General features: G+C 45.6%; 1 protein-coding gene across 13 annotated transcripts in view; it reads right to left on the bottom strand.

Moving 5' to 3' along the window:
• Positions 1 to 3,493: 3,493 nt before the first annotated feature.
• The window catches only part of PAAF1 (proteasomal ATPase associated factor 1), a 36,372-nt gene continuing 20,365 nt past the window's right edge, over positions 3,494 to 19,500 (bottom strand). For 12 of the 13 annotated variants that reach the window (XM_051822387.3, XM_089330685.1, XM_070075173.2 and 9 more), the window contains 5 exons: positions 16,649 to 16,740; positions 14,923 to 15,038; positions 13,524 to 13,606; positions 7,110 to 7,192; positions 3,494 to 3,935 (listed from right to left, as the gene is read on the bottom strand). In XM_051822387.3, coding sequence (XP_051678347.1) covers positions 3,858 to 3,935; positions 7,110 to 7,192; positions 13,524 to 13,606; positions 14,923 to 15,038; positions 16,649 to 16,740 — 452 coding nt within the window. In that variant the 3' untranslated portion in view covers positions 3,494 to 3,857. Of the gene's footprint in view, positions 3,936 to 7,109; positions 7,193 to 13,523; positions 13,607 to 14,922; positions 15,039 to 16,539; positions 16,741 to 19,500 lie in introns of all 13 variants that reach the window. The other variant, XR_016232381.1, reaches the window with a different exon arrangement.

The following is a 19,500-nucleotide window of genomic DNA, read 5'->3' as shown; positions in this document are numbered from 1 at the left end:
GGAGCACACAGGCAAGGGTGATTTAAACGACACTGCTGGGGCAACTGGCAAGACTGAGTGAGGTTTGCAGGTCGGCTGAGTTCAGGATCAACCCGGACTTCCCTGTTCTGACAGCTGTACTGTGGTGATGCAGGAGCGTCCTTTGATTTAGCAAATGTGAACACGCTGAACTACGTTAGGGTAACAGGATTCAACGACTGCTTACAACTGGCAGATGAGTCAGGGAAAATACACACAGCATATATAACCTGTGTGTGCATATGTATATAGCAAACCTAATGAAAAGTTAACAAGTGGGAGAACTGGGAAGGGGTATACTGGGTTCCTTTGTGTATTGTTGTGACTTCTCTACAAGTTTGAAACTATTTAAAAAGAAAAAATAAAATGGAATAAAATGTACTCACCAAGAGACTTGCTCAAGAAGGAAAGCTTCCCCTGCTGCGAGGCCCCTGGGAGGACCGAGCCGCAGAGGCTTCTGCCTGCTTTCAGGGCTCAGAGAGGTGTTTCTCACAAAGTCACAAGGGGGCATCGGCAGCCAAGACACAGGGCTCCCCACAGTTTCACTGCGTGCGGCAGATGGGAACTGCCCTCCCCCCTTCCTTGCCCACGCAGTCCTCAACCCCGGAGGAAGAGAAGCTTTTCCTTCCACGCTGCACACCGGGGCTCCTCCGTTCACAGCATACAGTGCTACGGTGCACCTGAGAGCTGCCTGCACTCCTCTTCAGGACTGGGTGTCACAGCGGCTGTCAAGGGCCACTGCCTCTATCGCGGCCAGGACATGAACTCTGCAGACCTATGAATAGGGACTCATGACTGGGACCACAACATGTAATAGTTACATTCCTTCACCACACGTGTCAGCCACACCCTCCCTCATCCTGCTTCCTGATCTGATCTCTGAGAGGATCACTGGGGGCCTCCCAGGAGGCAAGGTTTCCAAGCTCCGGAACACGCTCCTCTCGTCTACCTATCACAAACCACTCCTTAAAATGGTCTTCTGCCACCGGCTCATGACTGTGGTATACCTGGTGTATATACTAAAAGGCTCTGAAGATTGTAAACCAATGGTTTGGTCTCTTGAGAATAGAACTTTACCTTAATTTTTCTTAAAATTTATTTGAAAGGCAGAGTTACAGAGTGAGAGAGATCTTCCATCCACTGGTTCACTCCCCAAGTGGCTGCAACAGCCGGGGCTGAGCCAGATGATTCATTTGGGTCTCCCACAAGGGTAGCAGGGGACCAAGCACTTGAGCCATCTTCCATTGCTTTTCTCAGGCCATTAGCAGGGAGCTGGATCAGAAGAGGAGTAGCCAGGACTTGAACTGAAGTCCATATGGGATGCTGGTGTCACAAATGGCAGCCTTAGCAGCTATACCACAATGCTGGCCCCCTTTATTTTAACTTTAAATCCTCCCCCCCCCCCTTTTTTTTTAGGGGCAGGAGTTTGGCACAGCAGGTAGAATATCCGCACCCCATAGAGTGCCTGGGTTTGAGTCCCAGCTTTGCTTCCAATCCCAGTTTCCCTGGGAGGCAGCTGTGATGACTGAAATATCTGGGACCCTGCCACCTACATGAGATCCAGACTGAATTCTTGGCTCCTTGCTTCAGCTTGGCCTAGCACCAGCTGTCGTAGGCATCTGAGCAGTGAACCAGGAGATGAAAGATCTTTTTCTCTTTCTGCCTTTCAAATAAAATGAAAATAAATAAATTTTTAAAAAGATTTTATTTATTTATTTGAGAGGTAGAGTTACGACAGTGAGAAGGAGAGACAAAAAGGTCTTCTGTCCGCTGGTTCACTCCCCAAATAGCCACAACGGCCAGGGCTACGCCGATCCAAAGCCAGTAGCTAGGAGCTTCTTCCAGGTCTCCCACGTGGGTGCAGGGGCCCAAGGACTTGGACCATCTTCTACTGCTTTCCCAGGCCATAGCAGAGAGCTGGATCAGAAGAGGAGCAGCCGGGATTTGAACCAGCGCCCATATGGGATGCTGGCACTGCAGGCGGAGGAGTAACCTACTGCGCCACAGCACTGGCCCCATAAATAAAAATTTAAAAAATATGCTGAGATGGAAAGATCTTGAGATGCTAAGTGAAAATCAATCATGAAATATATCCAATTCTACTTTTTTGCTTAGGGACAAAAAGAGGTGACCATGCCATTTCCTTGCTTAAAACCCTCAGTGGTTCTCCACTGTGGATCAAGGGAAGTCCAAGCTCCTTACCTGACATTTAAGCTCCTTCTTCATTTGGGCCCCACAGAATTCTCTGGATGCATCTCCCACAGGTCAGTCGTGTTGTCCCAGGAATCTGGTTCCAGCTATGACTAATACGCTCTTCACCATCTTTTCCTCTAGTTCAGTGGTTCTCAAACGTTAGTATACTTCGCGGATTTGTTAAAACAGATTCCTGGGGCTGGCACTGTGGCACAGTAGGACTGCCTGTAACACTGGGATCCCATTTCAGAGCGCTGAATCCAGCCCTGGCTGCTCTGCTTCCAATCCAGGGCCCTGCTAATGTGCCTGGGAAAAGCAACTGAAGATGGCCCAAGTACATGGGTTTCTACCACCCACACAGAGATTCAAATGGATTTCCTGGCTCCTGGCATCAGCTGGCCCAGCCACCAGCCCGTGCAGACATTTCAGGAGTGAACTAGCAAATGGAAGATCTGTTTCTCCTTCTCTGTTTCACTCTGCCTTTCAAATAAATAAGTTTTTTTTTTTTTTTTTTTTTTTTTGACAGGCAGAGTGGACAGTGAGAGAGAGACAGAGAGAAAGGTCTTCCTTTGCCGTTGGTTCACCCTTCAATGGCTGCTGCGGCCAGCGTGCTGCGGCTGGCACACTGCGCTGATCCGAAGGCAGGAGCCAGGTGCTTCTCCTGGTCTCCCATGGGGTGCAGGGCCCAAGCACTTGGGCCATCCGCGACTGCCTTCCTGGGCCACAGCAGAGAGCTGGCCTGGAAGAGGGGCAACCAGGACAGAATCTGGCGCCCTGACTGGGACTAGAACCTGGTATGCCGGCGCCGCAGGCGGAGGATTAGCCTATTGAGCCATGGCGCCGGCCCATAAATAAGTCTTAAAACACACAAACACACACACATAGAGTCCTGGGTATCCACAAAATTTCTGATTGGGGTCTGGCTCCACTTCCAACAAGTTCCTGGGTGATACTGATACTGCTTTACACTGATGATGATTCAACTTCCTTACTTATACGTGTACCTAAGCTGACCAACCCTGTTGGCCTGGCAGGGCCAGCCCCAGCTTTGATACCAAAAGTCCATGTCACTGAAAGTCCCTGAGTTGCAGGCAAACTCGGATGGTTGGTCGGTCACCCTCGCTGCGTCAGACTCTCCCAGGCTGCTGCCTCTGGGCCATTCCCTGCCACTGCCGAGCAGTCCTCCTGACAGCCAGGTCACGGGAGTGCTGAGGAAAGACTTCCATCACCCGGCTGCATTTTGCTGGAATAAGAGTATTAAACAAAGCTTTTCAAAGTCAGGTTCCTCCAAACATATTTTCTTTATTTTCTCCAGAGAAATGGCTTTAGTTGTCTGTTCATTGTAAACATTTTTAATATAACTGGTATGAGAACAAACTGTGAGCATCCACATATTTGTACTGTGCAGCTGGGCTGAGTTTACACAAGGAGAAGCTGGGGCAAAGGCAGTGAGCGAATGGGAGCTTCTGACTCACGCGTCCAGGGATGACAGTTCCTCGGGGGCCAGTACAGCGGATTTTCTGGGGCTTCCAAGGGGCACCCAGGCACTGTGGGGAAATGGACCTGGGGAAGCACCCGTGAAGTTTCTGCTCATTGTTGATCAGGCTCAATCCATTTCAGTAACTGGGAATTCTCCTTCCAAGGGGTCAGAGGTCAGAAAGCTGATAGCGTCGCACAAGACCATCTCGACAGCATGTGTAGATCTGTTTCTCCCATGTGGCTACCTAGAACACAAGAGTTCACATTTCAAAGAAAGCCTAAGATTCTCCCATTTAAAATAATGCAAGCTTGGTGCCGGTGCTGTGGTGTAGTGGGTAAAGCTGCCACCTGCAGTGCCGGCATCCCATATGGGTGCCGGTTCTAGAACCAGCTGCTCCACTTCTGATCCAGCTCTCTGCTATGGCCTGGGAAAGCAGTAGAAGATGGCCCAAGTCCTTGAGCCCCTGCACCCGTGTGGGAGACCCAGAAGAAGCTCCTGGCTCCAGGCTTTGGATCAGCTCAGCTCCGGCCGCTGCGGCCATTTGGGGAGTGAACCAGCGGATGGAAGACCTCTCTCTCTCTCTCTCTCTACTTCTTCTCGCTCTGTGTAACTCTGACTTTCAAGTAAATAAATAAACCTTTAAAATAAAAAAAATTTTTTTTAATTTTAAAAAATTAAAAAATTAAAAAAATTAAATAAAAATAATGCAGCCTTGTCACTGACCCCCATTAGTCCAGGGGAGTCTGAGAAGCTTCAGTGACTCCAACAGGCAGGTGAACAACCACATCCATAATATATATTTATAAAATCTCAGGCCAAGGTCAACGGTTACTCATGACTACAGAATACAGAAACTAACTGGTGTCAGAGGAATGCTGTCTGTCAGTGCTTGGGTGAGTGCAGAGACCATGCAAGCAGGGAGGAAATGGTACAAGATGGGCGTGGTATCCTGGAACCATGTAACATTGCATACAAGGAAGTCCTAAATATGAGCCTTTTTTTCTGAGGAGGACTTCAATTTCTCAAAGTAACGCAAGAACTACTAACATAATGGAAATGGCACAAATTCTGGAATGAATTTAAGCTCAGGTTTGCTGTCACATGACTGCATTTCCTAGTACAACTTTCTCCATCCCTTTGGACTCCAGTCTCTTCACTGGTAAGATGGAAATAACAGGTTAATTCACAAAACAGAGCACTATGCAGGAACTTTAAAGTATGCATTTACCTGAAAAGAGTTCCAAGATGTTGTATGAAAAATAAATAAATAGGGGCTGGCGCTGTGGTGCAGTGAGTTAACACCCTGGCCTGAAGCACTGGCATCCCATATGGGCACCGGTTCTAGTACCGGCTGCTCCTCTTCTGATCCAGCTCTCTGCTATAGCCTGGGAAAGCAGTAGAAGATGGCCCAAGTCCTTGGACCCCTGCACCCGCATGGGAGACCCGGAGGAGGTTCCTGGTTCCTGGCTTCGGATCAGCGCAGCTCTGGCCGTTGTGGCCAACTGGGGAGTGAACCATCGGGTAGAAGACCAACCTCCCTCTCTCTGCCTCTCCTCTCTCTCTGTAACTCTTTCAAATAAATAAATAAATAAAATTGTCACATCACACACAAAAAAAAGAAAAATAAATAAGCCACAGGGTAATATTTATGGGATGATCCTATTTATATACAAACTAAAGACAAAAACTGTATTATTTTTACATGAATAAGAAGATGCTGGAGCTGGTGCTGTGGCATGGTGTGCTAAGCTGCCGCCTGCAGCACCGGCATCCTATCTGGGCGCTGGTTCGACTTCTGGCTGCTCCTGGCTGCTCTACTTCTGATTCAGTTCCTTGCTAGTGTGCTTGGAAAAGCAGCAGCAGATGACCCAAGTGCTTGGATCCCTGCACCCACATGGGAGACTCAGAGGAAGCTCCTGGCTCCCGGCTTTGGCCTGGCCCACCCTTGGCCACTGTGACCATTTGGAGAGTGAATCAACAGATGGAGGACTTTTCTCTCTCTGCCACTGCCTCTCCCTCTCTGTAACTCTTTTAAATGAATGAATGAGTGAATAAATAAATAGAAGATGTAACCATGTACATTATCCAAAAATGGTCTTGAAAGAGTTCAGTAAAACTGTTACTGCTTGTTACTGCTAGAAAGATGAATGGAACTAATGGAACTAAAAAGGGTTTTTGTTTTTGTTTTTTTAATTATTTATTCAAGAGGCACAGAGAGGGAGAGACAGAGACAGGTTCACTCCCCAAATGGCCACAAAGGCTGGCTGGGCCAATGCAAAGCCAGGAGCCAGGAGCTTCTTCCAGGTTTCCCATGTGGATACAGGCACCCAAGCACCTGGGCCATCTTCCATTGGTTTCCCAGGCCATTAGCAGGGGGCTGGATCAAAGTGGAGCAGCTGGGACTCCAAGTGGCATCCATATGAGATGCTGGCACTGCAGAGGAATACCCTACTACAACACAGCACGGGCCCCAATTAAAAAGGTCTTTGGCCGGTGCCATGGCTCACTAGGCTAATCCTCCGCCTAGCGGCGCCGGCACACCGGGTTCTAGTCCCGGTTGGGGCGCCGGATTCTGTCCCGGTTGCCCCTCTTCCAGGCCAGCTCTCTGCTGTGGCCAGGGAGTGCAGTGGAGGATGGCCCAGGTGCTTGGGCCCTGCACCCCATGGGAGACCAGGAAAAGCACCTGGCTCCTGGCTCCTGCCATCGGATCAGCACGGTGCGCCAGCCGCAGCGCGCCGGCCGCAGCGGCCATTGGAGGGTGAACCAACGGCAAAGGAAGACCTTTCTCTCTGTCTCTCTCTCTCACTGTCCACTCTGCCTGTCAAAAAAAAAAAAAAAAAAAAAAAAAAAAAGTTTAAAAAAAAAAAGGTCTTAAAGCAGACTTTCAAGTCTGCATAATTCTTATGTTTGAATTTTTATAGGTACAGATTAATTATGTAACTTTCTAAAAATTCTAAGAAAAAATAGGAATAATACTGATTGTTTCAAGGAATGGTAACAAACACTAAACAAGATAGTCCTTGTAAAACATGCGGCACATCAATGTCTGGTGTTAGTTCCCTTTTTGTTTTTCTCTTCATACTCTAATAAAAATGTGGGAGTCAATCCTGAATTTTAAATAATAACTGCTAATATTTCTAGAATGCATTTACAAAGCTTTCATATGCATTATCTCATTATTCTCCTCATTCCACATAAGAGTACAGATTGAAGAAGTGAAATAATTTCCAAGCTTCTGGAGTCAATAGGTGACAAAGTCACTTCTGACTCAAACAAAACCTTGATTTCTTTCCATCCCAGCATACAGCTTATGCAATTGTAGCAACTCTGATGACCACAAGGTGGCCAGACTCAGTTCTTTCAAAGCTCTCAATCCCAGGGGGAGAATCACCCAGGCGTGGTGTTCTTGGGTCTGTACCTTGTACACAGGGTCACAGTCCACTCCAGTGAGCTCAATGACGTAGTCTAAGTCTTGCTGAACGATGAAACAGCTTCCGTCACCTAAAAGAAAATTTAAATAATTAAAGAGAATGTTGCATTCAAAAGACTTAAAAAGATTCACTGTTTTTATCTACATGTATTATTAGCCTAAAGACACAGAATGGTAATAAGCTTTACTGTGTGTTAACTATGTACTTTGGAAATTTATATTCATTAAATAAAAGTTAAAAAAAAAGAAATTATAACAAAAGGAATCTTAAGACTCTTTTACACAGTAAGTGTAATATTCCAAATTAATTTCCACATACAATGTGACTTCTTTTCTTCATGATACATTCTATACTTATTTGTGAATATGGCTATTAATTCATAAGGAAATGTGTGAGTGTGTCTACTGACCTAATATGCTTAATTCAGGAAACAGACCTTTTGTGCATGTGGGGAAAGGTGCCATTCAATGTTATCCTCTGTTTTTACAAAATATGTTAATGAATCAAATAATTAGAAAATAAAACATGATGATACAAAACAAAACAAAACAAAAAACTATGATGATCTACAGTGACTACCTAGGATGCTGGGCTGAGGAGGATTTAAAGGCCAAGTGCAGATCAGTGGGAAGTGCCTGACTAGTGACACCTGTCGAGGACACAGACAATGCAACTGCAGTCTTACACATTTGTTTGCAAACGTACCCTCAACAATTTTTTCTTATTTATTTCATTTTTTAAAAAACATTTAAAAAATTATTTAAAAGTTAGAGAGAGAAAGAAAGAGACAGAATCTTTCACCCATTAGTTCACTCCCCAAATGGGTGCAATAAACTGGGGCTAGACTAGACCAGGCAGAAGCCAGGAGCCTGGAACTCCATCCAGGACTACCACAGGGGTGGCAGGAGCGCAAGGACTTGGGTCATCTTCCACTGCTTTCCCAGGTGAATTAGCAGGGAGCTGGACAGGAAGTGGAGCAGCCAGGACTCAAAATGGCTTAACCTATTGTGTCATAATGCTGGCCCCAACAATGTTTTAAATAATAAAATTGTCTATAGAAATGTTTTTTTATTTTTTTAAATTTTTTAAATTTCTTGACAGGCAGAGTGGACAGTGAGAGAGAGAGACAGAGAGAAAGGTCTTCCTTTGCCATTGGTTCACCCTACAATGGCCGCCGTGGCAGGCGCACCGCGCTGATCCGAAGGCAGGAGCCAGGTACTTCTCCTGGTCTCCCATGGGGTGCAGGGCCCAAGCACTTGAGCCATCCTTCACTGCACTCCCGGGCCACAGCAGAGAGCTGGCCTGGAAGAGGGGTAGCCGGGACAGAATCCGGCACCCCGACCGGGACTAGAACCCGGTGTGCCGGTGCCGCAAGGCGGAGGATTAGCCTAGTGAGCCGCGGCGCCGGCTTATAGAAATGTTTTAAGAGGGGCCGGCACCGTGGCTCACTTGGCTAATCCTCCACCTGTGGCACCGGCATCCCATATGGGCACTGGGTTCTAGTCCCGGCTGCTCCTCTTCTAGTTCAGCTCTCTGCTGTGTACTGGGGAGGCAGTGGAGGATGGCCCAAATGTTTGGGCGCCTCCACCCGTGTGGGAGACCAGGAGGAAGCACCTGGCTCATGGCTTTGGATTGGCATAGCTCCTGCCGTAGCAGCCATTTTGGGGGTGAACCAACGGAAAGAAGATAAAATAAAATAAAATAAAATAATGGGCCAGCACTGTGGTGGAGCAGGCTAAGCCTCCACCTATGGGGCCGGCATTCCATATGAGTGTCGATTCATGTCCTGGCTGCTCCTTTTCCAATCCAGCATTCTGCTTATGGCCTGGGAAAGCAGTGGAAGATGGCCCAAGCGCCTGGGCCCCTGCACCTGTGTGGGAAACCTAGAAGAAGCTCCTGGCTCCTGGCTTTGAACTGGACCAGCTCCAGTAGTTGTAGCTATTTGGGTAGTGAACCAGCAGATGGAAAACCTTTTTCTCTGTCTCCTTCTCTCTGTAGTTCTACCTCTCAAATAAATAATTAAAAAAAAAAAAAAAAGTAAAAGGAATGAATGTTCCCAACAGAAAATGGACAAATGAAATTTGGGGGCTGATGTTGTGATGTAGTGGGTAAAGCCACCACCTGCAGTGCCGGCATCTCAAATGGGCACTGGTTTGAGTCCCGGCTGCTCCACTTCCAATCCAGCTCTCTGCTGTGGCCTGGGAAAGCAGCAGAAGATGGCCCAAGTCCTTGGGCCCCTGCACCCATGGGGGAGACCCAGAAGAAGCTCCTGGCTCCTGGCTTCAGATTGGCTCAGCTCCGGCTGTTGCAGCCAACTGGGGAGTGAACCAGCATTTGGAAGACCTCTCTCTCTCTCTGCCTCTCCTCTCTCTCTGTGTAACTCTAACTTTCAAATTAATAAATAAATCTTTAAAAAAAAAGAAATTTGGGATGACCTTTAACTTGCTTAATAAGGTAGTTTTTGTTCTATTACTTATTTTAAAAGTATAGGGGTCGACACTGTGGTGTAGCACGTAAAGCCCCCACCTGCAGTGCCAGCGTCCCATATGGGGGCCAGTTTGAGTCCTGGCTGCTCCACTTCCGACCCAGCTCTCTGCTGTGGCCTGGGAAAGAAGCGGAAGATGGCCCAACTCCTTGGGCCCCTGCATCCGCGTGGGAGACCCGGAGGAGGCTCCTGGCTCCGGAACAGCATAGCTCCAGCCATTGTGGCCAATTGGGGAGTGAACCAGTGGATGAAGACTTCTCTCTCTCTCTGCCTCTCCTTCTCTATGTAACTCTGACTTTCAAATAAAATAAATAATTATTTAAAAAAAAGTATAACATGCTCTCATAAAAGTTACATATTAAAAATAGGGGGGGTTGGCACAGTGGTATAGTAGGTTAAGCCTCTGCCTGCGGCACCAGCATCCCATATAGCCCAGCTACTCCTCTTCTGATCCAGGTCTCTGCCTATGGTCTGGGAAAGCAGTGGAAGATAGCCCAAGTGCTTGGGCCCTGCACCCATGAGGGAGATCCAGAAGAAGCTCCTAGCTCCTGAATGGCCCAGCTCCAGCCGTTGTGGCCATTTGGGGATTGAACCAGCAGTTAGAAGACCTCTCTCTCTGTCGCTCCCTCTCTCTGTCAGTAACTCTGCCTCTCAAACAAATAAATTAATCTTAAAAAAAAAAATTAGGGGCAGGCATTGTGATGCAGCAGGTTAAGCCACCACTTAGAATACACACATCCCATAATGGAGTGCTGGTTCAAGTCCCTGCTACCCTGCTTCTGATCCAGCTCCCTGCTAATCCACCTGGGAGGCAGATGATGGCCTAAGTGCTCAGCCAATGCCACCCATGAGGCAGACCAGGATGGAGTTCCTGGTTCCTAACTTTGGCCTGGCCCTGACTGTTGTTGGCATTTGGGGAATAAACTAGCAGATTAAAGATCTATCTCTGTCTTTCAAATAAATAAATAAATAATTTTTAAAAAAAGGAAATAAAAAATGAGTTGATTGTGAAAAAAAAATGCATTCCAAATAAATAACAGATTAAAAATCACGCATATTGAAGATAATTACCACTAATATTTTGATGCATTTTAATCATTTAATCAATTACCACTAATCATTTTAATGCAGACTTCTGTTTTACACGGTGGAAAGCATGCTGCTTAAAGGAAGGTCTTAAAGTTTTTTCTGTTTTGAGATCATGATTTTGTACAAGACCACAAAAAAAATCAAAATTAATTAACTTTTTCAAACCCTCTGGAAATCTGAAAAACTGCTTTCCAAATTTATCTGTCAATCCATACTCCAGTGTGCAGTCACAAGAGGTAATACTTCCCACTTGTGTGCATTATTGGTAACAATAACCTTTTCCACAAAAGAATCATAACCTCTTAGAGATACATACAGAGAAACTGACAGATGAAGTAATATATTTGTTATATGTTTCAAAATTTGATGGCTGGGGACTACAACGAAATGGGTATAGCAAGATTAGCCACTGTTACACACTGAAAATAGCTGAAGGTAGATAGTGGGTCCAACTGGTTTTTTATGCTGTTCTCTCTACTTTGGATATGTTTAATGACTTCTATAGTAAAAGGTTTTTAAAAATTATTCCTCTGAAGGCCAGCATTGCAGCACAGCAGGTCAAGCCACTGCCTGCAATGCCAGCATCCCATATGAGCTCCAGTTCAAGTTCTAGATGCTCCACTTCTGATCCAGGTTCCCGCTAATGGCCTGGGAAAGCAGCAGAAGATGGCCCAAGTGCTTGGGCCCCTGCACCCACATGGGAGATCTGGATGGAGTTACAGGCTTCTGGCTCTGGCATGGCCCAACCCTGGCTGTTGCAGGCATTTGGGGAGTGAACCAGCAGACTTAAGATCTCCCTCTGTCCCTCCTTCTCTCTAATTCCACATTTCAAATAAATAAATAAATAAATCTTTAATAAAAAATATTGTTCATCTGTCAATTTCAATCTCCTCACTCATAATGAAAGAGTTCCTAAGGATCTCAGAGATCATCTATGTCCAATTTCTCAACCAGCAGCCAACCAGCCTATGTTTGTCCATCTCCAGAGTCTGGGTCACTTAGGCAGCTTCATTCTTACAGAAGAAAAGTATTTCCTTATAGTGAACGGAAATATGGTTCCTGATAGTCTTTTTTCAAATTATTTATTTAATTAATTTTAAAGGCAGAGTGACACAGAGAGAGAGAGACAGACAGACAGACACAGAGACAAACATATGAAAGATTTTCCATCTGGTGGTTTACGTCCCAAAAGTCCAAAACTGTCAGGGCTGGGTCTGGTAAGTCTGTGGGCTGCTCCTGAGGAAATGGGCCTCATTCTTACAGGGATTACAGCGTCCTCTGTTACTCGGGAGACCTGCTGCAGCCATCTCCAGGACAACTGCCGGCATCCGCGGCAGGAGACAGCCCAAAGTGGGAAACAAGCTGCATCCTTGATTTGATTTCTTTATCCTTGCTAAAGATCGTATTTGCTTCTTAAAGCTGTATTTTGGAATGGTTTTAGATTACAGAAGAGTTAAAGATGGTATAAAAAGCTCCTGTATGTCCCTCAGTTTGAATTTTCCCAAATGTTAGCATCTTACTTTTGTCAGAACCAAGACATCGATATTGGTCCACTACTCCACACTTTCTATTTGTATCTCACCAGTCTTTCCTTAATGACCTGGGTCCAACCCAGGTCACACACTGATTTAACTGCCAAGTTTCTTTAGTTTCTTCTACTGACTTTACTTTTGAATATAATTTGAAACTACCAACTTCTTGTTTATATACATTTTACCAATACTTATTTTTTTAGAGAATTATTTATTTGAAAGTCAGAGTAACACAGAGAAGGAGAAGCAGAGAGAGAGAGAGAGAGGTCTTCCATTCCACTGGTTCACGCTCCAAATGACCACAGTAGCTAGAGCTGAGCTGATCCTAAGCCAGTAGCCAGGAGCTTCTTCTGGGTCTCCAGCATGGGTGCAGGGGCCCACAGACTTGGGCCATGTTCTATTGCTTTCCCAGGCTATAGCAGAGAGCTGGATCTCGAACTGGGGCCCATATGGGATGCTGGTGCTGCAGGCTGGGGCTTTAACCCACTGCGCCACCACTCTGACTCCCTGTTGCTTTTCTTAGACAATTAGCAGGGAGCTGATAAGAAGTGGAGCAGCCAGGACACATATGGGATGTTGGTGTCAAAGGTGGTGGCTTAACCCACTATGCCACAATACCAGCCCCTCTAACAATTTTTTAAAGATATGTATATTTATTATTTTTAAAGGATTTTTTAAAAAGATTTATTTATTTATTTATTTGAAAGTCAGAGTTACAGAGAGAGAAAGAGGGGAAGAAACAGAAAAATTTTCTATCCACTGGTTCACTCCCCAAATGGCTGCAGGGATCAAGGCTGGGCCAGGCAGAAGCCAGGAGCCAGGAGCCTCTTCTGGGTTCCCCACATAGGTGGCAGTGACCCAAATACTTGGGCCATCATCTGAGGCCTTCCATAGTACATTAGCAAGGAGCTGGATGGGAAACAGAGGAACCAGGACTCAAATCAGCACCCCGACATGGGATGCAGGCATTTCAAATGGTGGCTTAGCCGGCTGTGCCACAACACTTGCCCCATTTGCTGTACTAATGTTTAATGAGCATCTACTATACACTGGGCATTGAACTACATGCTGAGGTAACACGATGAACACAACATAATCACTACTTTCAAGGAGCTTGGATTATAGGGAGACATAGATGATTACAACATATGGTGATAAACATTTTGTGATATGTACAATATGTCAAAGAATCATGGAGGACTATAGCCCAATCCAGCCACAGATCAGTCATTTACAACTATATTTAATGAACTGAACTAGATGGAACCATCTCTTTTAATTGGCCCTGGACCCACCTTGGCTAGCAATGAATCCATCTCTGAAACTCAGCAGGGACAGAACTGGTGCTCCTGATCTGTGGATGACTTGTACTGGAGCCCTAGGAGTCAGAGTAAGAGGGGCAGTTTTATACTTTTTCTTCAAAAGCAATAATTGACTACATTCAACATATAGTACCAATCACATAAAAGGAAACAGGACAAACAGGATCAAGGAAGTTATTCAAAACCTCCTTGAAGTAATCCTGACATGTCTCTGAACATGAACTCAGTCACCATCAAAACCTAGAGTTTCAGGGGAGGTCTGACATGGGCTGAAGATAATGTTAACAATAATCTTTTCACACATAGAATTAAGACCAGTTTTAAAGTATTAAAATTGTCAGGACTTAACCAGAAAAATGAGTGAGAATCAATGTAATATACAAGTGTAAGAGTGCTTTTATAATAGTGTTCAAAGATTCTCTACCTCTATGGAGGCAAAAACAAAACAACTAAAATGATGGAAGAAAAGGTGTAAGTTAGTCACCCCTCCTGGAATCTCTTCTCTGCTCCTAGAACAAAGTCCTAACTCCTGAGGATGGGAAGCAAAGCTCCTGCTTTCCCGTCTAACCTCACCTTCCACCTGTCTTTCCTCTTCCACCTGTCAAGCTGATGTACCACCACACTGTCACTGCCTTCATACTTCTCTGCTTTCTTTACTTGCACACTGCTACTCAACAAGACCCAAGGCTTCCCATCTCCTTGCAGCACCCATTCCTCTCCCTCTGCTTGGTGCCTCCTCAGTTTCCTGGGGACAGCCCTGGCAGGTCAGTGATCTCGCTGCAGCACAAGGTTTTTCCTCTTGGGCACCTTTCCACTAGACTCCAGGTGTCTCAAAGGCAGAGTCCACCGCAGAGGCATTCAGTAAGTATTAGCTGAACAAAGGAAAGAAATAAAAGGAGGAAGGGAGAGTATAAACTGCGAAGTTCTGTAGCACAGAGGCTGAATGATCCTCTCTGGATGTCTTTAAGATCCAGACAGGTCTGACTGCAAAAAAGGAATCAGAGTTGGCTTACTTGAACCAAAAATGAACATTCAGCCTTGGGCTAGCCCAGGTCCAATATAGAGAAAATTACTGAGCCGCTTAAAGTTAAAAGTTCTAGATAATTTAAAATGAAATGTCAGTTCATATTTAAGCTTACTTTCCAGAGCAATCATTAAAGTTGGACAATCACAACAGTAGAAATCAAATTACCTCTCAGTATGACTGAGTGTAATAAGAACAATCAGACAATTCATACAAAGAAACTATATATAAATGGAGAAACAGAACCTTGATTTGAGTCACCATATGCCAGGCTAAGTCAATGTTAAAGACAAAAAAATATTTCCACTCTGTATAAGACCTGCATCATGCAAACAAATGGTGACTCACCTTGGACTCCTTGCATCCAGTTGATAAATGTTTCCATCTTGTGTCCCAGCCAATAGTGAGAAGCCAGAGAGGAAAGTACAGCAGTTGAAGGCATCTGAGCCAACAAAGAGGAAAACCTGGGAACAAGCAGGAGACAAAGATGCTATTAAAAAATGAATTTGTTTTCAGGAATAAACAGACACCAAAAAAGGGAATTTTTTTTTACTATTTTTAGAAATACTATTGTCTTTTTTCTCCTTTTAAATACTCTTGAACAATAAATAAAGCATTCACCACTAAGAAGGAAGCACTCTGAAGATATCAGAAACCTGAGGTTGGCTGATGACTTAAGCAGTTTATGTAATACCAAATTCTGAGGCTGCAGTTTTCAAACGCCTACCCCTCAACACACTGACTCCAAAGATCCTTGCCACCAAAAATCCTTCTCCCTCATTATAACTCTCTATTTGAGAAAACACCTGCATTCCTACATTTAAGTTTTGCTCCATGACGCTTCCAAAAGCCTTTTGCAGTAAGGTACTTTAGAAGAAAAGAAACAAATAAAGTGGCAATGCAAGGAACCACAATTCTCTCCAAATATCTGAAAAGAGAAATTATTAGATTTTCACTTATTCTTTATGATCATATCTCCTTCTAAGGTTCTAGAAGGGAAAGGAAAAAACAAAATGCCTGATTTCCCTTTGGAAATAAAAGACAACATGAAAATTAGCACAAAATTGGTGATGACCAAGGCAGGCATTTGCCTTCGTGATCAAGCTGCTGGCTAAGACTCCACATCCCATATCAGACTCCCTGGGTTCAAGTCCCACCTCTGCTCTGAATTCCAGCTTCTCACTACTGCACTCCCTAGCAGGTAGCAGGTGATGGCTCAGATAGTTGGGTCCCTGCCACCCACGTGGGAGACCTGGTTCAAATTCTCAGCTTCACCCCAGCACAGACCCAGCTGACCACTGTACACATTTGGGAAGTGAACCAGCAAAGGGGATCTCTCTTTCTCCATCTACTTTCTGTCTCTGGGTCTCTCTCTGCCTCTCAAATAAAACATCACCAGACAATGGAGTAAGTAATAAGACAAAATGGAAATACAAAACCTATGGTCAAAACCAAATCACTGGAGCTGTTCTGGATGTGACAATGGGTGCTAAAAGGACATTTTAAAAATCTCATCTCAGGCAAGACCAAGTGTAGCTAAAAGCACAGTTTGCCCAGCAAAGCCTCAGGGGATGAAGGAGGACAATCTGGCTAGTTCTTCTATAACATATTCTGCTCACTAATTATAATTGAGAACTCTGAATATACAAGTCCTTAAATCAGAATTTCTCCACATTACTTAAAAGTAGAAAGCCCCAGAAAGAGAAAGCGATCCAACCACATTACTCTACAGAGGGTACACAGAGGACCAGGGAGGGAAAGTGAGCTCGCAAAACAGCACAGTAATTAATCACTTAGCCCAGTGAGGTAAGTCCCATTACGCCCAGTTTAGTGATAAGGAAACTGAGGCGCAGAGCAGCTAAGCAACCTATCCACCATGACAACCACTAAGCAGAAGAGCTAGGATATATGTTGTGCCTATTCCGAGTCCCATGCTCTTCATCTCTACACTATATTGCCTCTCACCCGTGCCGTGAACAGCGGGAACAAGCAGAAATGTTTCCAAAACAGCTTTTCAAGAATCTGAGAGACCCAGGGTGCCTCAGAGTTCAAATAGCTAATAGGAACCACTTGCCGGCTGCCTGCTCTGTAGTCCCAAGCACTGAAGCTTCTTATCTTCCCGGGCCAACAGCAGCATTTTCGCCTCTGTTCCAACCTCTCGTTCACCTGTACAATAGATGAGCTATGTTAGTAACAGCCAGTCGGCTGGCAGTGCCCACAAAGCACAAATACTGATGGATGTTGACTGAGTATGTTGTGTCAGTGATTTATTAAAACAATTATGCTTCATATTTCACTGTGGTATTTATACAACTGTACATATCTGCAGAACTCAAATATAATTAAAAGAATGATTTTGACTATATGTAAAAAAACAAGCTAAATGAAAGATCTTCGCGAGTGAGATCCCAGTGGAAAGAATGGGTCATCAAAGAAGGAGGTACCTTTCTCTGAAGGGAGGAGAGAACTTCCACTTTGACCATGGCCTTGTCTAAATATGATCAGAGTCAGTGAACTCAGGGGGCTTCCATAGCCTTGGCGACTCATGACAAGAGCCTAGGGTGATTACCGATGCCATAAACAAGAGTGTCAATTTGTTAAGTCAACAACAGGAGTCACTGTGCACTTACTCCTCATGTAGGATCTTTGTCCTTAGTGTGCTGTACATTGAGATTTAATGCTATAACTCGTACTCAAACAGTATTTTCCACTTTATTTTTCTGTGTGGGAGCAAACTGTTGAAATCTTTACTTAATGTATGCTAAACTGATCTTCTGTATATAAAGAAAATCAAAAATGAATCTTGATGTGAATGGAAGGGGAGAGGGAGTGGATAAGGGGAGGGTTGCGGGTTGGAGGGACGTTATGGGGGGGAAGCCATTGTAATCCATATTCTGTACTTTGGAAATTTATATTCATTAAATAAAAGTTAAAAAAAAAAAAGGTATCCCCAATAAACTCAAATTTAAAAACACCATGGAGGCCGGCACCGCGGCAGCTCAATAGGCTAATCCTCCACCTGTGGCACTGGCACCCCGAGTTCTAGTCCCGGTCGCTCCTCTTCCTGTCCAGCTCTCTGCTGTGGCCAGGGAGTGCAGTGGAGGATGGCCCAAGTCCTTGGGCCCTGCACCCGCATGGGAGACCAGGAGAAGCGCCTGGCTCCTGGCTTCGGATCAGCGCGGTGCGCCGGCTGCAGCGCGCCAGCCGCAGTGGCCATTGGGGGGTGAACCAACGGAAAAGGAAGACCTTTCTCTCTGTCTCTCTCTCTCACTGTCCACTCTGCCTGTCAAAAAAACAAAACAAAACAAAACAAAACAAACACCATGGGCCAGCATTGTGGTATAGTGAGTACCTGCAATGCTGGCATCCCATATGGGCATTGGTTCGATACCCGGCTGCTCCACTTCCAACTCAGCTCCCTGCTAATGTGCCTGGGAGAGGAGCAGAAGATGGCCCAACTTCTTGGGTCCCTGCACCCACATGGGAGACTTGGAGAAAGCTCCTAACTCCTGGCTTCAACCACTGAGGCCATTTGGGGAGTGAACAGGGGATAGAGGATCTTTATCTCTCTCTCTTCCTTTCTCTGTGTAACTCTTTCAAATAAATAAATAAATCTTAAACACACACACACACAAAGTTTGTAATGTAGTGAGATACCACATTAGGGATCCAACATTGAACGAAGATACTCTCTGCCCTCAAAGCTCTTAGAATCAGGAGGACCCTATTGAGGGTCTACTATGTATCCAACACTGTTTTAGGGCTAAGAACTGGCAATGAACAGGCAAGGCCCTTAATTCTCATGGATTCTAGTGGAAAAAGACTATAGGTAAATAAACAAGTAGCATATTTTCAGAGACGAGTGAATTGTACAAAGTGAATGAAACAGGAAAATGTATCAAAGTGAGTACACGGTGGGAGACTGAATGGAAGGATAACTTTAAACAATTTTTTTTTTTAACTTCAAGGGATATAGAGACAGAGAGAGATCTTCCATCAGTTGGTTCACTCCCCAAATGCCTGCACAGGCAGGGCTGGAAGCCCAAAACTCAATCTGGGTCTCCCTCATGGTTTGCAGGACCCGCCTACCTGAGTCATCACCTTCTGCCTCCTAGGTGTATACTAGGAGGAAGCTGCAATTGAAAGCAGAGCCAGGGGGCCAGCGCTGTGGTGCAGTGGGTTAACGCCCTGGCCTGAATCGCCCGCATCCCATATGGGTGCCAGTTCAAGACCCGGCTGCTCCACTTCCAATCCAGCTCTCTGCTGTGGCCTGGGAAAGCAGCAGAAGATAGCCCAAGACCTTGGGCCCTTGCACCCACGTGGGAGACCTGGAGGAAGCTCCTGGTTCCTGGCTTCGGATCGGCACAGCTCTGGCCGTTGCAGCCAACTGGGGAGTGAACCAGTGGATGGAAGACCTCTCTCTTTGCAACTCTGACTTTCAAATAAAATAAATAAATCTTAGGCCGGCGCCGTGGCTCAATAGGCTAATCCTCCACCTTGCGGCGCCGGCACTCCGGGTTCTAGTCCCGGTCGGGGCGCCGGATTCTGTCCCGGTTGCCCCTCTTCCAGGCCAGCTCTCTGCTATGGCCAGGGAGTGCAGTGGAGGATGGCCCAGGTGCTTGGGCCCTGCACCCCATGGGAGACCAGGAAAAGCACCTGGATCCTGGCTCCTGCCATTGGATCAGCGCGGTGCGCCGGCCGCAGCGGCCATTGGAGGGTGAACCAACGGCAAAGGAAGACCTTTCTCTCTGTCTCTCTCTCTCACTGTCCACTCTGCCTGTCAAAAAATAAATAAAAAAAAAAAAAAAAGAGAGAGAGAGAGAGAGCCAGGACTTAAACCCAAGCAGTCTGACAGGCAATGCAGGTGTCCCAAGCAGCATCTTAACTGCTGTGCCAAACACCCATGCTCAAAATTTAAACTTCAAT

This window comes from Oryctolagus cuniculus, chromosome 1, assembly GCF_051225735.1.
Source record: "Oryctolagus cuniculus isolate XC-2025 breed Fujian yellow rabbit chromosome 1, ASM5122573v1, whole genome shotgun sequence".
In the NCBI taxonomy this organism is placed as follows: domain Eukaryota; kingdom Metazoa; phylum Chordata; class Mammalia; order Lagomorpha; family Leporidae; genus Oryctolagus; species Oryctolagus cuniculus.
Note: the sequence above shows the minus strand (reverse complement) of the source record. Positions and strands in the feature narration are given on the sequence as shown.